General features: G+C 39.9%; 1 protein-coding gene across 1 annotated transcript in view; it reads left to right on the top strand.

Annotated features, from left to right (window-relative positions):
- The first annotated feature begins 327 nt into the window (after positions 1 to 327).
- SNX1 (sorting nexin 1) overlaps positions 328 to 24,811 on the top strand; it is a 58,084-nt gene continuing 33,600 nt past the window's right edge. The window contains exon 1 of the mRNA XM_036736410.1: positions 328 to 653. Coding sequence (XP_036592305.1) covers positions 486 to 653 — 168 coding nt within the window. The 5' untranslated portion in view covers positions 328 to 485. The remainder of the gene's footprint in view (positions 654 to 24,811) is intronic.

Below are 24,811 nucleotides of genomic sequence, written 5' to 3' on the forward strand. Positions count from 1 at the left end.
ATACCTATGTTTGTATGTTGTCTCCCCCCATTAGATTATTTGCTCCTTGACGGCAGGGGCAGGTTTTTTTGCTTCTTTTTGGATCCTCGGCACAGTGCCTGGCATGTAGTAGGTACGAAAGAAATGTTTATGGACCCGAATGAATCCTAGCTCCCGAGCTCCGCCACTTCCTTGAAAAGCACTCATTTTCCTTACTCGTGACTCCGACCTCTCCTCCACCCCGCGCAGAAGACATTCATCTCCCGCCCCGGTCCCATTTCAGAGGCTGCAGGCCCCGCCCCCTCCGGTTAGGCCCCGCCCCTCCTTGTTGGCCCCGCCCCCGACTCTGGGCTCCGCCCGCCCGCCTCTCGGCCGAGGTTCGGCGGTTCGTCCCGGGTCCTCGCGTAGCTCTCGCTCTCCCTCCCCTCCGGAGCGAGGGCTCGCAGCTGCTCCCGGGGCTTCCTCCCTAAAGTTGCTGTTGCGGCTTCCGCCGCCGGTGCAGGAAGATGGCGTCGGGCGGCGGCGGCAGCGGCTTTAGTGCCTCGGAACGTCTCCCCCCACCCTTCCCGATCCCGGAGCCCCCGGGGCCCGAGGGGGCGGCCGGAGGAGGCGGCTCGGAGCTGGAGGCCGGGGACAGCGACGCCGAAGGCGAGGACATCTTCACGGGAGCCGCCGTGAGTCCCGGGGCCCGCGGGGCCTGGCCGTAGTCTCCGGGGCTGAGGCGGGGGAGGGGTCGAGGTCGGCCGGAGGGAGCCCGGGGCCTCCCTCGAGGGACGGAGGCTGGGTCCCCCGGGGGTCCGGCCCCGCCCCTCCGGGAAGCGGAGTGATGGAGCCCCCTCTGCGAACCCTGCCGGCTTTGGGGGAGGTCGCCGGGTGCCTCCGAGGGGCTGCAACTTTGTAGGGGATGCCCGAAGTTCTCTCCATCTCGGGGCGGGAGAGGCCGGCCCGAGCCCTCGGGGCGGGCGGAGGCCGAATCTCGGAGGAGCCGCGGCCGGTTATCTCCCTCTGGCTGGGGTTTTTAATCCTTTTTTAAGAGTGTGGGGGAGGGGTATGGAGCACAGCTGGGTTTTTACTTTGGACGGGACTGGATCTTTGTTTTACGAGGGATTCCCCGTATGGAAACTCCCTCTACCCTTGCTATGTGCCATTTAGAGAATTGCCCGGAGTCCTGAAAGGTGATGTCTGAGAGTCAGTCAACAAACATTTAGGAAACGCTTGCTAGGTGCCCCTTACCAGTTTTAGAGAACTGCCTAGAGTTCCGAGAGGTGGAATCTGTCAGACATCAAGCATTTACTGATGGGAGAAGGCAACGCATAAAAGGGGTGCTGAAAAGTGGGGAAGGGGGAGGTACCCCAGCAGGAACTTAGTGGCTAAATCAGGAAAGCGAGAGACGGTCTGGGGCCCTTCCCCTAATTGGAGGGTCTGGGAACAGCAGGAGGAAAAGGGGCCAGCAGGCGTTGAGAAAGGAAGCAGCTGAGGCGCAGTGTGGAGAATGCCCAGAGAAAAAAGTTCAGTGATTTATGTGTCAGATGCGGGACTGGAACCCAAGCCCTCCTGGCTTTGAAGCGTGTCCTCTGTCCATTAGGCCAGGCTGCAGGATCACTTGTTGATGTTTATAATTAATCGGGGTGAAGGAGCCCCGTATGCGTTGCACACTGGTAGCTAAGTAGGAAGACTTGAAACACGGTGTGTGGCAATCAGTAGGAACACCTAGAACAGGGATGGAGCTGATATGTTGGGGCGGTTTGATGTTCCATGGTAGACTGTCAGCCCCCTGAAACCAGCATCTGTTTCTTGTATTCCCCATAGCACCTAACACAATCCCTTATACACATAAAGGGCTTAATAAGTAAGTTCCTGTTGGATGAATGGACGTAAATTATTGAAGTAGGTGTTAGAAAAAGTCTCAGGCCTATCCTTTTGTTCATTTCTGGTCAGTCTTATAATCGGTGTAATTCCTCTTACTAAATATACCTAATAACAGTATTTGGAGCCTTCCCAGTGTCTAATAACCTGGGAGTTAGATTTCCTGAAACGGATGCACTCATCAATAATATTTTTCTTCCTGATTTTTAAACTTGCCCTGTATGCAGGTTTTAAAGACTCAGTTATTATCTTTACTTATTTTTATTCTCCCAGAAACATGTGGGAAAGGAAAACTTTCCAAAGGTGGTTTGAAGTATTGTATGCTTGAAAAATTGAGGTAGTCTGGCCCTAAACACATGGAAATTAGCTAGTTATCATTTTCCATATTCTTCTCCAAAAGTACAGTAGATCTGGAGGAATCCTCTAGATTGGTCCTGTGATCTACCAGTCTCCAGGGACCATGATTACCCAGGCCAAACTAGACCGCTTGACAGAGGCACCAAAGTGTCATGCTGGCTATGTCTCTTGACTATGGTAACAATCCTTGGTCTAATCTCAGACTGAAACTTGGGGGTGTTGTGATGACCTTATTCAACCACAGAAAGCTTAACTAAATTTATTTAGAACTTTGATTCAGGGGAAATGAGTTGCTAAGGTAACCAAAATGCCACCTACAAGTCATTTTCAGAGCTTTCTACTTCAATCTTAGTTTGTATGAAGCCACTACTTATCTCTGTCTTCTGGCTTCCTTTAGGTGCTAACTACAATTCCACCTCCAACCCCTTTTAATTCCAGTGCCTTCCCTCTGCTAATTATTTCCTATTTAACATATATATAGCTTGTATGTACATATGTATGCATGTTGCCTCCCCAATTAGATTATGAGCTCCTTTTGGAACTGTCTTTTGCCTCTTTTTGTATCCTCAGGGCTTACTTAGCACAGTGCCTGATAGACACATAGTTGGCACAGTGTTTATTGACTGACACTAACTTGAGCTATGGAAAGCCTGCTGGTACAAATGGCACCCATGTGAATGCAAGGGATTGTGGTACCTCAGTGTCCTTTTTTTAGTCCCCAGACTTTTCAGCGGTGATGAATTCTGTAGAAAATTTCACCTTCGTGCGTATTGGTGGGTGTTCTTTAATGCTGGCATCCCAGACTAAGCTAATAAACCACATTTCTGATTCAGGCTTCTTAAAACTTCCCCATATTCAACATGTTTTCACTGAACCGATTAGCTTTCACTCTCCCTAATTTTGATAAAGTACACAGAAACTAAAGAATTAAAAGATAGGGTGATTTACTAAGGGTTGGTTTTTGGTTTTTTGCCTCCAAATTAACTTGTGGTGTTTCTAGAAAAAAATAATACTGTGTATGTTTAGTATTCTTGATCCAAATTTAGGAAGATTTAACTATGTACTCTTTTCTTAAAAAACCTTTTGGCTCTGCTATCCCCTTAAGACAGTTATGTCAAACTCAAATGGAAATGGATCCCTGCAGCCCTCACAGTGACTTAGAAAACCACAAATTAACATTTATTTTTATTTATTTTGTTAAATATTTCCAATTGCATTTTAATCTGGTTTGAGCAACATTCTGAAGTGGTAGTGTGTGACACCTCTGCCTTAAGATATTTTTTTCTGTTTCACAGGATTATAGGTCTGGATGGGACCTCAGAAGCATTCTAGATCAGAGGCTCTTTCTTAACTTTGGGGTCCACAGACTCCCTGGGGGGTCCGTGGATAGATTTCAGGGCAGCCATAAACTTGGGTGTATCTAACTTTTTATAACAGTATTTCAGTAAAATTCTTTTTCTTTGTAATCCTTTCTAATTGTGTGCATTTAAAATTCTGTCAATCGTTATGCTTCATTGTACTGCTAGAGGGGTCCATAATACCAGAAAGGTTAATAATGAGGAAATGGATGCCTACCAGGTTAAGTGACTCCCCCAAAGTCTACAGTTAGTAAATATGAGAGGTAGGAATTGAACCTAGGTCCCGATTCAAGAGCATTCTATGCACTGTTTCCACCCATAGTTCCCCCCTTTCCTCCTTTTCACGTCCAAACTTATATAAAGCAGTCTCAGTTTCTGTCCTTACCACCCTCCTGGAACTGCTCTTTTCAGAGTCACTTATAGCCCCTTTAGCCAAACCTAATCCGTTGGCCTTTTATTGGGCCTCAATCTTGACCTCTCCCTAGCATTCAGCATTTTCTTCTTGATACTGTTCTCCCTTGAATTCCCATGACACTGTTGTGTTCTTGTGGTTCTCTCTCCCCTCTCTCTTTTCTGCCTCCTTTCTTAGGTTCTCATCCTCCTATTCCTAAATGCAGATGTCTTCCAAATCTGCCCTTCAGTTATTACCTCTAGGCACCTCACTCTTATCTCCGCTCCAGTCTTTTGTTGTCCCCGGAGGCATTTGGAAATCTCCACTTGCTGTCCTAGAGTCGTCTCAAATGCTGTGTCCCCAAACTGAACTACTTTATGTTCCACTGCTGCTTCTGCCAGTATTTCTGTTTAGGATCATAGATCAAGAGTTGGAAAGGACCTTAAAGTCATCTAGTCCAGGCAGTCTTCTATTACGGACTGAGACCTAGAGAGGCTGTAGTGACCTCCCCAAGATCACACAGGGAGAGTACATAGCAAAGCTGGTATTCAAGCCCAGGCTCTCTCACTCCAAATCCAGTAATCTTTTCCCATGTACCATGCTGTCTTCCTTAGACTGGTCCTTGACTCTTCTCTCTTCTTTACACTCTATTTTCAATCAGTGACCATACCTATTGAATGCAAGACCTAGAAAATATGTCCCCTTTTTTCCATTCTCACTGCAACCACCCTAGGTTTTTGTTGGTTCCTTACCTGGATTATTGTAATAATCTAATAAATTATCCTGTGTCTCTCCAGCCTATCCTTCACACTGCTCTTTCAGTAATATGCCTAATTAAGCTGTCTGATAACCTGCTCAAAAGCATACTCTGACATTCAAGGCTTTTCATGGCCTGGCTCCAGTCTGTCATTTCAGCCTTAGTTAAAACCACAAACTACCCCCTGCCATCTATTCTCTTATTCTTTGTTGTTTTGACCCTCTCTTATCTCCATGTTTTTACTTATGCTGTCCCTCTGGCCTGGAATGACCCTTTTATCCCCAGTCTATTAAAATTCCTTCTTCAAGATATAACTGGATTGCTCTCTACTCCAGGAATTCTTTACTGGGTTAAACTCCTCCTCATCCCCTTCCCATCTGAAAGTGATCTCTTCTCAGAGTTCTCAAATCATTTTGTTCCTGCCTCTTCTTTGCATTTATTACATTTTGCCTTGTTTTTATGTACATTTCCTTTCCCCTTCTGTCTTATTTCATAGTACTTTGCACATAGTAGGTACTTGTGCTGAGGGATGGGATAGATTGGAGAGATGAAGGATAATTTATTGGGAGATTATTACTTAATAAGTGTTGGTTGCATTGGAGTCTCCTTACAACAGCTGTGTCTGTGTTGTTTGTTGGGTTTTTTTTAGTTAATAGTGATATCCTAGTTGGACCAGAGTATTATTAGAAAGGTGAGTTGGCAAAAGATAGTGCATTTTAGGCATGTACAATTTTCATGCTGTCAATAATAGTATGTGTGTCATTTCCATTGAATTGATGTGACAGTTGTTGCTATTAATCAGCACATCTAGGAAATAGGGTTGTAGAGATGGTGGAAATGTGGTCACACTAATTCACTGCTAATGCAGTCCATCCATTCTAGAAAGAAATTTGTAGTTATTAAAGGAAGCCAAAGTACATCACAAAAACACGTGTTTTGACCCACAGATTTTCACTATTGGCCTATACCCCGAGGAGGTTAATGTTAAAAAAGAAGGGTACTATCTATACCAAAATATTTATGGCATCCCTTTTTGTAGTAAGTGTCCATCATTTTAGTGACTAGATATTTGTGGTATATGAATGTGATGGAATATCACTATGCTGAAGAAATGATGACTGTAGTGAATGCAAAGAAGCAGAGGAAGACTTATATGAACTGATACAAAATGCAATAAACAGAACTGGGAAACAATATACACAATAACTGCCAAAATGGAAGGGAAAGCAACAACAAAACAAATGAAAATGAAAGGTATGAAATTATGACTAAACCTGGTTCCAAAGAAGAGAGATAAGAAAACACCTTCTTCCCTTCTTTGCAGAAGTAGGTATATACTAAAAGGTATAAATAGACACCTTACCCAGGCAGTCAAGGTCTTCTATAGGGTTCCAACCTATCACCCTAGCCTTACTTTACACCACTTAACAAGATTAGTCAGTCAGTAAACATTTATTAAGCTCCTACTTTGTGCCAGACACTATGTTGGGCTTACAAAGAAAGGTGACAGATTTTCTCTTCTTTTGAGGAGTTTGAAATCTAATGGAGGAAAGAGACTGCCAGCAAATAACTATGTCCTTTGTTTCATTATCCTTTGGTTGTTCTCTAGGTGGGACACTACAGCAATTTCAGGCTTTTTTGATGTATTTTTTAATTCTGTTAAATTTTTTCTTATTCTTTACTATAAGAGATGACGCTGGGGAAGGGAGACAAAAAATGGGAAATGTGGGTGATTAAAAATATTTAAATTGTTTATAAGCTGAGTAACAAGCAATTTTATGTCTTTCAAACTAGATATTACTCTAGAACCAGTGTTCTTTCTAATATCCCATACTGCCTCCTTGTAAAGATAGGTGGTGATAGTAGCCCAGTGGCTTGACCCAAATTATAGATATGTGCTTTCAGGGATTAGGTCAGAGTCTGACGTGTTCACTGTGATGTGTACAAGGATTTGTTATATTCCTATGCTTGTTTACTTTTCAAGGCAGCTTGGATAACTTCACCATTGTGGCTATGTTGAGAAAAAAACACTGGACTTAGACATTTTTCTTCTGTTTTGCTTGTTTGTTTGTTTGTTTCTCCCAGGCTTGTTAGATCATCAGGGGCATAAATAGAAGCCGATTAGGCTTGTGATGAGGAGCACCTCTTTTAGAGCTATTCCGAAAATAAACTACTTTTTTTCTGGAAACTTTTTTTTCTTAGTAAAGTGGACAGTCATTATGTTAGGGCAGCACTCTGCCTTCATTGCAGATTTTAATTGAGTTTGAGCTTTTTTTTTTTCCCTGATTTCATTGAGAATATGTATTTTCACAACAGTACTCTAACCTTCATGTAAGTCTTCTTAGGGTCATTTTATATAGTGGTTTTATTTGAGACCCTGTAATCTTAGGGAAACCACAGTATAAAAAGGCACTAACACAGTTCTTTAAATTATTTATTTAAATTACATTTTAGGCAAAAATTCCAGTAGCATTATTTTTAAAAAGAAAATAAATCCTAGTGACCCATCTTACGCATGTATTCTGGCATGTGACAGAAATTTTTGTAAAAAATCCTGCTCTCAAGAAGTCTGCATTCTCTTGGGAGACAGCCCACACACGCAGGCACCACGGTAATATGCGGGGGGGGGGGGGGGGGGGGGGGGGGGGGGGGCCGGGCCGGGCCGAGATACCGATAGAGAAATCAGAGAAGGCTTCATGTAGAAGGTAGTGCTCGAGTTTAGTCATAAAGGAAAAAAATGATTCTCAGAGGATGTGAAGAGGCATTGTTTTCTAGAAATGGGGGACAGGCCATGGAAAACAAATGAGTTTGTGGGCAGGATTTTCCTAAATATCTTACCCTGTGTTCAAATCTTCTTCATTTGTTATCTCTTCCTTTTCCTGCTACCTGCTAAATCCTTTAAACCAGATATAGCAGGCAACATTTTGAATATTTAACCACATTTAAACTCATAATAAACCTACCCAAATCCTAATGAGGGGCAGCTGGAGTTGAGGAGAAAGCACACTGGATTTCCATTCAGAAGACCTGGGTTCACTTATCAGTTTGCTACTTGATAGCTACAAGACCTTGAACATGCTGCTTTACCTTCCTGAGCCTGGATTTCCCTTGTGTGTAAAATGGTGCAATTTCCTTACCTACCTTTCCATAGTATTCTTTTGAGGATCAAATGAGAGCTTTTTAAATCTATAATGTGTATAAATATGGTCTATTCTTGATGATTCTCAGTCTCTTTAGATCTTGAATTTTAAGCTAATGTCGTCTATAACTCACATTAACTGTTGAAGAAGTACGATGTATGAAGGAAGGAGTTGTTCTTCCTCCTTAAAGAGTAAATATGTTGAATATTCCTTGCCAAAATCTGCCAGTTTAATTTTTGGAAACCAATGTGATTATCCTCTTGTCACTTGGGAAGCTTCCCTGGGGCTCTGACAAGATCAACCCACTGACTGAAAAAGTTGTCCTTGCACGATGCTTATGTGTCTGCTGAATTCTTGGGGTGTGTTTGGGTATATGTATACACTCACCTGTAGTACAGACAGGCATACCTTGAGAGCCTTCTGCTTGCCAAGGCAGATTGCTTTACAAACAGGAGATCCTGTCCCATCTCATTTTCTCTAACCTGTTGCTCCCTTCGCTATACCTATTCTCTTACAAAGGTTCATTCTCTCCACGTCTACTGGCTGCTTCCCAACTGCTTGTAAACATGCCTATGTTGTCCCCATCCTCAAAAAATTGCTCACTTGATCCATTCATCCTTGCTGGCTATTGCCCCTTATCTCCTCCGTTTTATGGCTGACTCCTTGTTATCTACAATGGGTACCTCTACCTCTTTTCCTCTCACTTCTTAACTCTATATAGTCTGGCTTCCAACCTCATCACTCAACTGAAACTACTCTCACCAAAGTTACCAAAGAGCTTTTAATCACCAAATCTAATGGCCTTTTCTCAGTCCTTATCCTTCTTAACCACTCTGTAGCTTTTGACACTGTTAATCACTCTCTTTTTCTTAATATTCTTGTCTCTAGGTTTCCATGACACTACTCTAAACCTACTTCTGATAACTCCTTCTAAATCTTATTTGCTAGATCTCCGTCTGCCCATTAATGGATGGATGCCTCATTCTCCCCAACCTGTTGTCAAGGAGCCCTTCATTTTCTCTTCTCCCATTTTCATGTGGTAATCTTATCAGCTCCCATAGATTCAATTAACATTTTTATGCTGATTATTCTGAGAGCTACTTATCTAACCCTATCTTCTCTCCTAACTGCCAGACCAGCTTCTATAGCTGGCTATTAGACATCTCAAACAGGATGTCTCATAGACTTTTTAAACTCAGCATGTCCAAAACTGAACTCATTGTCCTTCCCTCTAAATCCTCCCCTCCTCCATACTTCCTTATTACTGTGAAGGGTACACTGTCCTCCCAGTGCCCCAGGCTTGCAACCTAGGCATCATCCTTGATGCTTTATTATCTCTCACTCTGCTATCCAGTCTGTTACCAAGCCTGGTCATTTCCATCCTTGTGTATGCTCCACCATTTCTGGCCTTCGTGGCTTCCTTCAAGTCACAGCTAAAATTCCACCTTCTACATGAAGCCTTTCCTAGTCCTTCTTAACCTTAGTGCTTTACTCTGAGATTATCTCCAGTTTATTGTATATATATCTTGTATGTACATACAGTCAATCCTCAACTTTCCCGAGGATAACATTCCTAGAAAATGGTGAGAAAGTAAAAAATGAGAATGTTGATACACTGAACGTATGGGAAATAGAAAGTTAGGTTTCAATGACCACTAAGAACTATAATCTTTCCCTAGAGGTTGCCGAAAATACACTTTTCTATACACATTTGGTTTCGGACAATACTATACACCTCTTTACCTTAGCCACCCTCTTAAAACCAAAGAAGAGGTTGCTGGGACTTTTATTTTTTCAAGGACATTATCATTTAAAAATATTGTTTTACTTTTCCCCCAATTACATGTGAAAACAATTTTTCACATTTTTTTTTAAGTTTTGAGTTCCAAATTCTCTCTCTTTCCTTCCCTCTACTCCCCCATGAGATAGCAAGCTAATATAGGTTATGCACGTGCAAACATGTAAAATATTTACATATTCTCCATGTTATGTAGAAAATACAAACAAAAAAGAAAAAAATAGTGTGCTTTGGTCTATATTCAGATGGCATCAGTTCTTTTTCTGGAAGCAGATAGCTTTTTTCATCATGAGTCCTTTGGGATTGTCTTTCATCATTGCATTGTTGAGAATAGCTGTCCTTCACAGTTGTTCATCATATAGTATTGCTGTTACTGTGTAGAATGTTCTTCTGGTTCTGCTTACTTCACTTTGTATCAGTTCATGTAAATCTTTACAAGTTTTTTTCTGAAATCATCCTGCTTGTCATTTCTCACAGTAATGTTCCATTACAAACATATATCACAATTTGTTCAGCCATTCCCCAATTGATGGGCATTCCCTCAATTTCCAATTCTTAGCCACCACAAAAAGAGCTGCTAGCTCTTACCCCCTCCCCCCCTTTTTTTTTTTACTCTCTGGGATACAGACCTAGTGCTGATACTGCTGGATCAAAGGGTATGCACAACTTTATAGCCCTTTGGGCATAGTTGCAAATTGCTCTCCAGAGTAGTTGGGATCAGTTCGCAATTCCACCAACAGGCATTAATGTCCCAGTTTTCCCACATCCCTTCCAACATTTATCATTTTTCTTTTTTCTCATATTAGCCAATCTGATGGGTTCAAGGTGGTATCTTAGAGTTGTTTTAATTTGCATTTCTCTAATCAATAGTGATTTAGAACATTTTTTTTATATGACTATAGATAAGCTTTGATTTCTTCATCTGAAAACTGCTTTTGACTATTTGTCATTTGGGGAATGACTTTTATTCTTAGAAATCTGACTCAGTTCTCTATGTATTTGAGAAATGAGGTCTTTATCAGAGATACTTGCTGTAAAAATTTTCCCCCAGTTTTCTGCTTTCTTTCTAATTTTATTTGCATTGGTTTTGTTTGTACAAAAAAAATTATAATTGTATATAATCAGAATTACACATTTTATATTTCATAGAGCTCTTTAGATTTTGTTTGGTTCTAAATTCTTGCCTTATCCATAGATCTGACAGGTAAACTATTCCATGCTCTCCTAATTTGCTTATGATATCACCCTTTATGCCTAAACATTGTAGCCATTTTATCCTTATCTTGGTATGTGGTGTGACGTCTTGGTCTGTACCTACTTTTTGCCATGCTGTATTCCAGTTTTCCCAGCAGTTTTTGTCAAATAATGAGTGTTTGTCCTAAAAGCTTAGATCTTTGGGTTTATCAAACACTAAATCACTACGGTCATTTACTATACTTGTATTGTGTACCTAATCTGTTCCACTGATCCACCATTCTATTTCTTAGTGCCAGATAGTTTTGATGATTACCACTTTATGATATAGTGTGAGATCTGGTATATGGCTAGGCCACCTTCCCTTCCTTTTTTTTTACATTGATTCTCATGATAGTCTTGATCTTTTGTTCTTCCAGGTGAATTTTGCAATTATATTTTCTAGCTCTGTAAAATAATTTTTGGTAGTTTGATTGGTATGGCACTGAATAAATGGATTAATTTAAGTATAATTGTCATTTTTATTATCTTGGCTCGGCCTACCTATGGATTGCTGGGACTTGAGTTGCTACTATTGGAAGACACTGAGACTGGCGAGATCTTGACATCACCTGTGACACTCCAAATTCACAGGGAGCTCTTTATAACAGTAGGGTGAACAAGACCAATGAAGCACCTGGTGGGATACCAGCTAATCCACAAATTTGCATGCATCGAGGCTCTCATTTTTTTCTGTACTGCACATAGCTGCAAATATGCACATTTGCCAATGCAAAAGTGAAAAAGAAGTTACTAATAAAATGTGAATGCTTGAAGTTGCAAAAGTTAAATGTGTGAATGTTGAGGATTGACTGATTGTTTCATGTTATCTCCCCAATTAGTCTGTGAGCTCCTTAAGATCAGGGACTGTCTTTCTTCGTATCTCCAGTGCTTAGCAAAGTTTCTGGCACATAATAGGACCTTAATAAACACTTGCTGACTGACTAAAGAAGAGACAAGTCAATGGAACTTAAAAGCTCTCTCTGGAGGCATGTGATGTATGGCCCCAGAGGACAGAACCAGGTGGTTGTTGTTTGTCCTTTGTTCTCGAAGAAGACCATGACATCAGGAAGGTGATGCCATGCATTGCAAGTGAATTGGACTTAAGTGAGGGAGGGCTGTGAAAAGTCACCAGCCTCACTTTCTCCTCTGGAGCCATCTGGGTCCAGTGGCAAGATATAGATCAGGATGACTGGAGATGGCCTCCAGACAGAACCAGGAATAATGGGTAGAAGATGCAAAGAGGTAAATTTGATGTTAGGAAAAATTTCCTAACAGTTTGAGTTGTCCAAAAACTAAATGAGCTGACCTGGCAAACACTGGGCTTTCTTCGTTGAGGGTCTTCAGAGAGACGCTAAATGACCATTTGTCAGATATGTTGTAGTTGGGATCCCGTTCAGGTATGGATTATATCTGAGGTTGCTTCCAGCTATAAAATTCTATGATTCTGTGAAATGAAATTTTTAAAATGTCTTTTTAAATTATCTTGGATGTAATAAAAATGTCAGACACCAAGCCAGCAAATGACATTTGAGTCATATATATCCAGGGCCTAATAAGTACCAGAATAGCCAGAATTGTTGAGTTTAAGAGGTTTGCAAAAGAATGTACTGTGAAATCTTTCAAGATAGAGTATTCCAGTAGGCAGCAATTTGCATCCATGCTTCCGTATGCAAAGAAAACTCCTCCAGGGTGTCCAGTTTCAGTCTATTGAGTAATAAATTAGTATAATATAATGGAAAGAATATTTTCATAACACTTGTAGTCTTATGTAAGAAACTAACTAGACTTTGTAAGTTTAGGTGAAGTAGTAATAATAATAATAACAATGATGATAATAATAATTAACAGGCACTGTACTAAAGTGCTTTACAAATATTATCTCATTGGATCTTCACAACAGCCCTGGGAAGTAGGTGTTATCCTCATTTTATAGGTGAGAAAACTGAGGCAAACAGGTTAAGTGACTTGCCCAGGTTCACACAGTGTGTCACCAAGCTGCCCCAGAATAAAGTACTTAACCTCTAGGTTTTACTTTCCTTATTCATGAAGTTAAGAGATTGAATAATAGTATCTGCCAGGCTTGTTCTCAGTCTAAAATAATTCTGACTACCTGTTATGCAAAGACCCACAACCAGCTATTACTCACAACTAATCTGAATGCCTATTTTTGTAGCTTGATATGACTGCCTCTGCTATCTAATGATTTATACATAGGTACTCCCCAACGGAATTATCAATAGAGCCACTTTTTAAAATTATTGGCCCACAGAACAGGTACATTAATGCACTCTTTTTAAAAAAATTTTTTTTTCTTTTCCTTAACAGCATTTATGGTCTTGTTGAGAAAGCAACTGGAATGCAACCCAACCATTATTTGTTTATTTACTTTAAAATTTGTTTATTTTTAGTTTTCAGCATTCAGTTCCACAAGCTTTTGGGTTTTAAATTTTCTCCCCTCCCCAATACAGCATGCAGTCTGATATAGGCTCTTCATATACGTTCATATTAAACATTTTCACATTAGTCGTGTTGTAAAGAAGAAATATAACCAATGGAATGAACTACAGAAAAGAAGAAACAAAAGAAAACCAAAAAGAGAGAGAGCAAATAGTATGATTCAGACTCCATAATTCTTTCTCTGGATGTGGATAGCATTTTCCATCATGAGCCTTTTGGAGTTGTCTTAGAACCTTGCGTTGCTGAGAAGAGCCAAGTCTATCAAAGTTAGTCATCGCACAGTGTTGCTGTTACTGTGTACAATGTTTTCCTGGTTCTGCTCACTTCATTCAGCATCAGTTCATATAAGCCTTTTCAGGTTTTTCTGAAGTCCTCCTGCTCATCATTTCTTATAGCACAATAGTATTCCGTTACATTCATATACCACAACTTGTTCAGCCATTCCCCAATTGATGGGCATCCCTTCAATTTCCAGTTCTTTGCCTCCACAAAAAGAGCTGCTATAAATATATTTGTACATGTGGGTCCTTTTCCTATTTTTACTATCTCTTTGAAATACAGGCCTAGAAGTAGTATTGCTGGGTCAAAAGGTAAAGGTATGCACATTTTTATAGCCCTTTGGGCATAATTCCAAATTGCTCTCCAGAATGGTTAGATCAGTTCACAATTCCACCAACAATGCATTAGTGTTCCAGTTTTCCCACATCTTCTCCAGTATTTATAATTTTCCTGTTTTGTCATGTTAGCCAATCTGATAGGTGTGATGTGGTACTCAACAGTTGTTTTTGACATTAATGCACTCTTGATGAAACTGTGAACTGTTCCATCAATTCTGAAAAGTGTCAACAGGCAATCACAACAGCAGTTTGAAATTAGGCTCAAAAAACTATAAAACTTTGCCTACCTCTTGACCCATCATTACTACTAGGTCTGGTAACCCAAAGAGATCAAAGAAAGAGAAAAAGAGCCCAAATGTACAAAAATATTTATGGCAGCTCTTTTTGCAGTAGCAAAGAATTGGAAACTAAGGGGGTGTCCACAAATTGGGAAATGATAACAAATTATGGCATATATGAATATGATAGAATTCTATTGGGATATAAAAAATGATAAAGGAAGGGGTTTCAGAGAAATCTATCGAAGATTTGAATGAATTGATGCAAAGCAAAGTAAGCAAAACCAGGAGAACAACTTATACAATAACAGCAATATTTTACCTTTGAAACACTTAAGAACTCCAATTAATGCAGTGACCAACCATTATTCCAGAGGACTCATGATGAATGGTGTGTCTGCACACCATTTTGAGATGGAATTTTCCCCCCAGACATGGCTAATTTGCAAAGCAGATTTTTATTATTTGAAAAAAAAAAAGAATTACTGAACCCACAGTACAGGCATTTGTACTGTTTGACTATGCATATTTGTTACAAGGGTTTTGTTTTTGTTTAACCAATGGATATTAAAGGATAAAATAGATTTTTTATTCATTGAAAAACAAATTGAAAGAATAAACTTTGGTCCATAAAAACAGTATGATTAGCTATCTTGGCCTGAAATCTCACCTCTTAAAGGAGTGAAAAAAACTTTTGTCCTTTTATATAGGAGATCAAAAAAATGGAAAATAGATGGGAAAGTATTCATTCCCTAGCTTTATTTACTATAGTTTAAATTGGTATTTTTTCATTCTGCTTAAGTCGTTTTGTTTAGGGATAAAGGACTTAAGCCAGGGGTGGGGAACCTGTGGCCTTGGAGGCCACTTATGGCCCTCTAGGTCCTTGGGTGCAGCCTTCTGACTGACTCTGAGTTTTACAGAACAAATGCTTTTATTAAAGGGATTTGTTCTGTGAAGTTTGGATTCAGTCAAAGGGCCACTTGAGGACCTAGAGGGTCACATGTGGCCTTGAGGCTGCAGGTTCCCCGCTCCTGCTGACTTAAGCCAATTTATTTGGAACCTCTCTGAAGTTCACATTCTAAGAAATTTTAAGCATGCCAGACCTCAAAGCAGAACTTTTAGAAATACTTCAGCCTATTTTGTCATATTCAGCATATATTTTCTCATTCCATGTATTAGGAGAATAGCAGTTTCTCATTCCGTGTGTGGATGGGGATGTGCACATGCGCAAACACACAGGATCAGTTTCTGAAAATTTAGCTGCTTTTTTTGTATTGATAATTTTTAATTTGATTATTTGAATTTGATTTAGCAAGCAACTCTAAGCAAACTATTCATTGAATAAGAGGTATAAACAATCGAATACTATATGAATTTATAATTAGTGCACTCTTACCATGAGGCAGATTATCTTTTAATTTATATTAAATTGTAACTACATAAATATCAAATTAGTATAACATTGATACTATCTATTGCTCAAATTTTATACCAAGTTTTTTTTTTATCCTCTTTATCCATCCTAGCTTGCTTTCATTAATTATTGTTTTCACTTAGATACTGTATGTTGACTGGATCTTAATTATATAAAATTCTCTGTACATTAATAGGGTAGTTTAGTTCTGTTTCTAACTAGACAGACCCTGAGGCTCAAGAGTTCTTCTGATGAACAAGCTTGAATTATCATTAATAAAAACATCTGTATCCTCTCACCCTATTTGGTATTGCTTTTTAAACAAGGAATATAATAGGAAGTAGATTATGCTAGGTACTGCGGGAGATGCAAAGTTTACATGAGTAGGGTCCCTACTTGCCTTTATGGCTTATATAATCTAATATATAAACTAAAATCCCACCTTCTACAGGAAGCCTTTCCTTCTTAATTCTAGTGCCTTCCCTCTGTTAATTATTTCCTATTTATCTTGTATACAGCCTGTTTGCATATTTGCTTATATGTTATCTCCTTCATTAGATTGTGACCTCTTCAAGCAAAGAAACTGTCTTTTGCCTCTTTTTGTATCTCTCCCCAGCACTTACACAGTACCTGGTACATAGCAAGTGTTTAATAAATAAATGCCTGTTGACTGACTGACTAATAGAGAATATAACATACAGATACTATTGTGTGCTGAAGTTAGTGGAGAGTTAGGGAAAAAAAAAGGCTATGGGAGACTAGAGAATGGAAAGTAGTAACAGTGGTACAAGAGAAACTTTGATAAATGGATAGAAATTGGGGTGGGGAACCTATGGCCTCAGGTTGCATGTGGCCTTCTAGGTCCTCAAGTGTGGCCCTTTGGCTGAATCCAAACTTCATAGAACAAATACCTTTAATAAAAGGATTTGTTCTGGAAAACGTGAACTCAGTCAAAGGATGCACCCAAGGACTGAGAAGAACTTGTGTGGCCTTGAGGCCAAGGTGACAGGGGAGTAAATTCTAGGCATAGGAAATATTAGAAGCAGAGGCACTGGGCAGGAAAGAACAAGCCACGTTTCAGGAATGGAGCTGTCCAGTTTAACCGGACAGTAGAATGTGATGGAGAGCAGTATAAGATCAGGCTAGATGCAGTATAACGCCAAATCATAGGAGGCCTTGAATACTAGGCAGAGAAATGTGAATTTTGCTCAGAAAGCATTGGGCAGCCGCTGAAGATTGTTGAGTGTTGGAGTGATGTGATCAGAGACATGCACAAGGAGAATTGAGCTGACAGTAGATGGAATGAGAAGAGAGGCATAACCAAAATCGCCTTAGAAGGCTATTGGCGTTGTCCAGGTTGGTGATTACCTTGGCTCATGCTAGGGTTGTAGTAATGGAAAAAGAAAGGAGGGGGGTAGGTACAGGAGGGGTAGAACTGACAAGATGCAATAATAAGAATAACAATAATAAGCCTTTAGTATTTTAAGATTTGAAACGTGCTTTACAAGTACTAGTCATTTTATCCTCACAACAACTCTGTGAGATAGGTGCTATTTATTATGATTCCCGTTTTACACGTGAGGAAGCTGAGGCAAACAGGCTACGTGACTTGCCCAGGGTCACACAGCTAGTAAGTGACTGAGGACAGATTTGAACTTAGTCTTCTTCGTTCTAGGTACAGCCTTCCATCCACTCTAAAGGGAGGGAAAAGGAAGAGTCAGTAAAGGCACGCTTCATTTTATCACGTTTCACAGGTGTTGCTTAAATTGAAGGTTTGTGGCAACCCCGTATCAAGCAAATCTGCAGGCACCATTTTTTCCGATAGCATGCTCTCACATCGTGTCTCTGTCACATTTTGGTAATTCTTGCAATATTTCATCAAACTCTGCCGTTGTTATCATATCTGTTATGGTGATCTGTGATCAGCCATCTTTAATGTTACTATTGTAATTGTTTGGGGGCACCACAGATTGTGCCCATATAAGACAGCCAATTTGAACTTAAATGATGTGTATGTGTTCCAACTGCTCTGCTGACCAGCCATTCCCCACCTCTCTCTCCTCAGGTCTTGCCATTCCCTGAGACACAATATTGAAACTAGGCCAATTAATAACCCTACAATGGCCTCTAAGTGTTCAGATGAAAGGAAGACTCAATCAGTGTGGCCATTGTTCTCTTATTTTAGGAAGTTGCCACAGCCACCCATCCTTCAGCCGCCACCACCCTGATCAGTCAGCAGCCATCAACATGGAGGCAAGACCCTCCACCTGCAAAAAGATTATGACTAGCTGAAGGCTCAGATGATGGTTAGCAATTTTTAGCAATAAAGTCTTTTTAAATTGAGGTATATACATTTTTATTTTAGATATAATGCTATTGCACACTATAGCATAGTGTAAATATGAATTTTATATGCACTGGGAAACCAGAAAATTTCATGTGACTCACTTTATTGTGATGATCTAGAACCAAACCTGCTCTATGTCTGAGGTAGGCCCGTCCCTGCTTGTAACAGAAATTTTCTTTTTCAGTAGGGGTTGGAGGAGGTGTGAGGGAGAGAAAGTGGATATTCAGTGATCGGAAACATAAAAAATCAGTTTAAAAAAAGGAAGAATTAAGCATATCCCTTGGGTTTGAACATTGGAGAGAATGCAAATGGTGGTATCACTGATAGAAATGATGAAGTTAGAACAATTTAGGGAGAAGGGTAATAAATTCAATTTTAGATATGTTGAGTTTGAGGTGTTAGAGGGACATCTAGGTACAGTTGTCCCACAGGCATTTAGAGATACAGGTTGGAGATCCAGAAGAAAGGCAAAGGCTGGAGATAGATTTTCTAAATGAGTTTATATTTACAAGCAATTATTATCTACCTCTACCACCCATTGAACAGTTTTTTTAAATGAAAAATTAAACCTTCATAGAAATACACATTTCCCAGTAAAACATTCTCACATTAGCCATGTCCAAAAATGTATGGTTTAGTTCACATATTAATTCCATCATCTCTGGCAGGAAGCAACTGAGGTATTTTATGTTCAGTCCTTGGGACTCACGATTTACTAGAATTCTAATCTTTCAGAGTTTTTCTTCATATATTGTTGTCATTGTATAAATTGTTGAGGATATCTATTTTGAAAGTCAACAATAGAGGTGATAGTTGAAGTCATGGGAATTAGATTACCAACAGAGTTTAGAGAGGAATGGAGGTCAAAAAAAGAACCTTGAGAAACCACTTGCAGTTAGAACCAAAAAATGGTTGTCCCTAGAGCCAAGAGAATATCCTTTACATGGAGGAATTCAAATGTGTTAACTCCTACAAAGGAATTAAAGGTTGAAAATAGATAAAGCCATTTGATTTGGTGATTAGGGGAGGCTTCAGTGACCTTCAGAGAGCAGTGTGAGTAGAGTGGTTTTAAGTAGAAGTCACATTACAAGGTTGGTAGTTACAATGGGTGAAGAAGTGAAGTCATGGAGTGTGAACCACATTTTCCAGGAAGTTTAGGAAGTCTGATAGTAAAATTAAAAAGGTTTTGGATATTTTTTGTTTCTTTTAGATTGTGGTGACCTGAGCCTCTTTGCAGTTGTATAGGAAGGAGTCAATGGAGAGGGAAGATAAGAGAGAAGGGTTAACTTGAAATTCTTAGATTATAAAGGGGCTCAATAGAGTAGGTCTTTTTCTTCGGGGTACTGATCATTTGGGACACACTAGTACTCATTTTGTAGCCAAAATGTAATGCAGTAAGGCTCAAGTGAATACTTGGACAGTGAGTGATTCATTACAGGTTCCATTCTTAGTGTAATAGGAGAATGCTGTTCTTTCTTCCTCATCTAGTTCAGGGCCTGGCTCAGAGTCTTTCTCTTCATCCCAACTCCTGCCTTCATATTGGGGCATATTAATATATGTGTGTGTGTGTGTGTGTGTGTGTGTGTGTGTGTATTCTCCCTCAGCTAGACTGACTTCCTAATTCCTCATTTACTTCATTCCTGTGACCTCTGCCTTACTCATATCATTGATCTTGCCATCATCTAGAAGTGTTACACTTAAATATTCTTAAAATTCTTTTACCTGATCATAAGCTTTTACCATTTTTATCTTTCTTTATTCCTTATGATCCTTGAACTAGTTCTTAGACTGCCTGAAATCTATCCAGAGATACCTTAAGGGTCTGTGGACCCCACTTAAGAGCTCCTGCTTTAATAACTTGCCCTTCTGTGACTTACTGCCAGTCATACCTTGACAAACCCCAACTTTTGACTATTCCCACTAACTTCACTCTTCCTTTTTCCTATTCGTGTGCTATTAACAGGAGCTGGAGAAAATCACGAAACAGCTGAGTCTGCTAAAAATGTATGTTACAGGGGCAGCTAGGTGGTGCAGTGAGCAGAGCACAGGCCTTGGGGTCAGGAGGACCTGAGTTCAAATGCGGCCTCAGACACTTGACACACTTACTAGCTGTGTGACCTTGGGCAAGTCACTTAACGCCAATTGCCCTGCCTTCCCCCCTCAAAAAATATATATGTATATATGTTACATAGTCTCATCTGGGTCCTTTTATACTTCCTTCATTGATTTTTTGTCTTATTCATCACAGTGGCTATTTCAAACCTTTTCACCCCTCTTCAGTTCTCACCCAGCACCCTACCCTCTCAGTTGAGGAACTCATGTCATACTTCACCCCCATAATTGATGTCATTAACCAAGAGATCTTTCTTTTCCCTCTTCCTTTTCTCACATCACTTAGACATCTTTCCCTGCTGTGTCCTTTGTCCCACTCTCATCTTCTTGTACATTTTATCCTATCCCCTGCTGTCTTTTCTCATCTCTACTTTCTCCTGAATCTTGAATCTCTACTGTCTCCAAACCAGTGTTAGAAAGTTTTCACTCAATCCTATCATCCTATATCCTTCCTCCTCTTCTTGTTCTTGGCTAAACATCTTGACAGAGCAGTCTACATTGGGAGCTTCCATTTCTTTAATTTGCTTCTAAATCCTCTGCAGTCTTGCTTCAGACCGCATATTTCAACTGAAACTACTCTGTCCAGAATTACTTATGATCTCTTCATGGCCAAATCTAACGGCCTTCCCTTAGTCCTCATCCTTTTTGTACCTTTTGATCACCATTTTCTCCTGGAAATTCTCTCTTCTCTAGATTTGTGTGAGTTGCTCATTCCTGGTTCTCCTACTAATATGACCACTTTTTCCTCAGTCTGCTTTGTTGGATCTTGATGCATGTTGTGTGTATAATTGTGAGAATGTCCCCCATGGGTCTGTCCTGGGCCTTCTTCTATAGTCTTGCTTGGTGACTCATCGGTTTCTGTGGGTTCAGTTATCTCTATGTGGATGATTCTTAGATCTATATGCCAAGCCCTTATCTCTTTCCTGAGCCCCATTTTCCCATTACCAACTGCCTTTTGACCATCTCGATCTGGATATCCTGTAGGTGTCTCAAATGCAACATGTCTAAGGCAGACAGGTTTTCCCTGCGTGCCTTACCCTTTACCAACTTATTCCACCTTCACCCCAGTCACCCGGGCTTGTAGTCTCAATGCCATTGATTCCTTAATCACATCCACCTCACATGTCCATTCTGTTGCCGTGTGTTGTTGTTTCTACTTTTGGAACATAAATACCTTACTCTTTCTGTCACACCACAGTTGTGTTGGTGGAGGCCTTCAGTCCTTCATGCCTAAACTGTTTCAGAAGCCTTATGCTTGACCTCTCCATCTTAAGTTCTCCCATCTTCAGTTCATCTCAACCATCACAAACCCCACTTCCCCGCATCAGTGATGTCCATTGACTCCTCCTTACCTTTAGGATCAAATATAAAGTGTTCTATTTGGCATTTAAAACTCTTCACCACCCTGTCCCTCCTTACTTTTCCGTTCTTCTTTTACCACACTCTCTACATTCTAGCTACATTGACCTTTTTGCTATTCCTTGCATACAGCATTCCATCTGCAGAATCCCTGCCTTTTTATTTGATGTCCTACTTTCCTGGAATGTTCTCTTATCAATTCTACCTCCTGGCTTCCTTCTTAAAGACTCAGCTTAAATCTACGTTATGCAGGAGGCCTTTGTCTGTTCCCCCACTGCAAGTGCCTTCAGTTTCCCTTCAATTTACTCTGTCTTGTGGGTACATAATTGTTTGCTTGTTGTCTTCTTCTTTAGAATGTGAGCTCCCTGAAGGCAAGAACCCAGTTTTTGCCTTTTCTTTGAATTCCCAGCACTTAGTACAGTGCTTGGCACATAGTAGTTGCTTGAAGATTGCTTGTCAACTGAGGGTTGACTAGATTCTTTTTACTGTCTCCTGATCTCTGGCAGTATTTTTATACTAATTACCACAGTGGTATGGTTTCATTAAAATGTGATTTACCCAATAGCCTAAAACCAGTAAAATTAAAGGGCTGGACTAGAAGCCTTCTCAGATCTCTGATATCTCTAAAAGTCCATGTTATTTTAATTCTTTCCCTTGCATGTTGTACTACCAGGTGATTCAGTCAACCCTCAACCCTTGCGTGTTGCTTCACAGTTAAGAACAGCAGCAGCTAATCTCTACACAAAAGAATAGTAACATTTTTTGTAAGAAATGGTCCTCTTTCTTGAGCTGAAAAACCAAGTCGTCCCACAGAAGGAAATCCTGCCAACTTATCATTATCTTTAGACATTTAAGTGCTACGTATTTAGCAGTTCTCAGTGAAATGAGAATTAACTACTTTATTTAATGTTTTAATGCATGATGCACAGATTGAAAGTTAACCTGGTGTAATGGATTAGCTGAGCTCAAGTCCTCCTGATGCGTAGATTGTCTGTTAACACTGGACTGTCTATTACTTGTTATGTCCCAGGCAAGACTTGTAAGTTGCAGAAGATTTGTCATTATGTCCTTCTAGAAGGAATTTCTTCATCTGGAAATTATGCTGTTGAAATTGCAGGCCAGAGTCCCTTCCACTCCCACCCCAGATATACAGGTTATATGCATTAACTTTTGTCCGTTTGATTTCTTAAAACAGGTTTTTGGGGGGAGGGGGACATAATATAGTAGAGCACTAGATTTGGCATCAAATCTTAGTTGAAATTCTGGCATTGGTATTTGCTAACTTTGCAAATGTGTGGGTTGCTTTTTCTTCCTTAATCCTCAATTTCCTGATTTGTAAAATGAGTTCAGCTAGATGATCTATGATACCTTCCAGTTCTAAATCCTAAGTCCTTCCAGTTCTAAGTTCTAAAATGGCATTATATAGCATAAAAGAATTTACCCTGGTCTTATGCAATAAGTTTGTAACTATAGAAAATCAAGGCAGAAGAATGTTGGAATTGTAAATGTATCAATTAGTCTAGCTCTATTATAACCTCATAAAGGAAGAATTGCTTTTCTTACACTCATAAGCCCCAGAGGATCACTTGCAACCATACCCTCCCCTGCCATGCCCCCACCCCCGCAATCACTTTGTTTTATTTTTTTCTGATGCATTTGGGTATTGGTTATTTATGTATCCACTTACCAGACTGTAAACTCCTTGAAGGCAGGCACCTTGTCCATCTTTTTAATGCTCTTCAAACACACACTTATGAATGGTCTTTGGATTCAACTTCACTTGACCAGTTTTAATTATGTAGATAATTTGTCAGGTTTCCTGAGTCAACACAGACTCTTCTGGTTTTGCATTTTAAGGTCCCTAATCTTAAAAAGGTTTGAAGAACAGTTTCTAACATCTAATATGGCCTCCTTTGGTTATTGATACCTTTTTTCCCCTCTGTAGTACAAAGAAAGGCTTAAACATTTAAAGTTGTCCTTTGGAAATTACTTTTATCCTTAGACAATATATCTGGGAAAACTGGTTGTATTAATGTAAAAGGCAGTAATTTGAGGTCATAGGAATAAGGTTTAGATTGGTCAAAAAACTCTTCCATTATTGTTACTCTAAATCTCTCTCTGCTGTTTTAAAGGGTTTTTGTTGTGCTCTATTATTCATTAATAATACATGCATCTTGTGTTATCCTTTTGTCATATCCACCAGCTGGAAGCTAGTGACAATGGGCTATATATAACAAGATCTCATGAAATTGTGACTTATACTATATGTCTTTACATAGCTGCCCCTTCACTTTGGGGAAATTGTTGTCAGTGAATGAGACCAAAAGAATGTTCTCATTAGTCCTTTCCTACAGCTTCCCTTCCTCAGTTGCTACTTTAAAATACACACTTAGCCCTCAGCTTATTTCAGATGCCATTACAGTGTTTACCCTGTGTGGTTTTATATTCTGCTGTCTGACTTTTTTTATCTTCTTGTATAATAAAGACCCACAAAATACTTAGAAATTTTACAAAGTACTCTCCTTACAGCAGCCTTGGGAGCTAAGTAGTTCAGGTATTATCAGTATTTGACAGGTGAGAAAACTAAGGGTCAAAGATTGTGGCTTTTCCCAGGGTCTGTGAGCTAGCTAGCATGTGACAAAAGGATTGATGTTCAGGTCTCCTGACCTCAAGGCCAGTGTTCTTTTCTACCATTTTACGCTGCCCTCTTAGCATCTTTGTCCTCCTGGACAATGTCCTCTCCTAGAGGGGAGGGGCTATTTAATTTTTAAATTTCTCTGTGTGTGTAGTGGTTAGTCACATTCAGCTAAGGGACATAGAATATCCTTTTTGGTTGTCATAGGAGGAAAAGTACATGTAAAAGTAGTGTAAAGTTGAATAACTACAGCAATCTGTCCCCAGTGGGTGATATTAAGAATGTGGTTATTTGTAAATTAGATATAGAAAATCCAGTGGACGTGCAGTTATTTTTCCTCTGAAAAGTGGACCATCCCAATTTGTCAGAACAAACTTCCATAGATTTTTTTAAAGGGATGTTATACAACAGATGACCCAATAAGTCTTTTTAGTGATTCAGACTGTTTAGCTTCAAAGCCTTGTAAGAAGGTATTGCCAGCTTTTGAAGTAAAATCCTTAGCGCTCTGCTTATGGTCTAAACAATACAGCTTTGTTCACTTTGAAAGTATTTTAGAAACACATCACAGCCTTGGTGTACCCAGTCACTTTGTCTTTTGAAAAAAGAACATGGACAAAAATGTGTCCACTAGGAAGAGAAGCCAGGATATAGAAATTGTGCTGAATATAAAACTTTACAACATTCCTACCTAGTCAGGTGAACCAGTGTTA

This window comes from Trichosurus vulpecula, chromosome 8, assembly GCF_011100635.1.
Source record: "Trichosurus vulpecula isolate mTriVul1 chromosome 8, mTriVul1.pri, whole genome shotgun sequence".
Lineage (NCBI taxonomy): Eukaryota > Metazoa > Chordata > Mammalia > Diprotodontia > Phalangeridae > Trichosurus > Trichosurus vulpecula.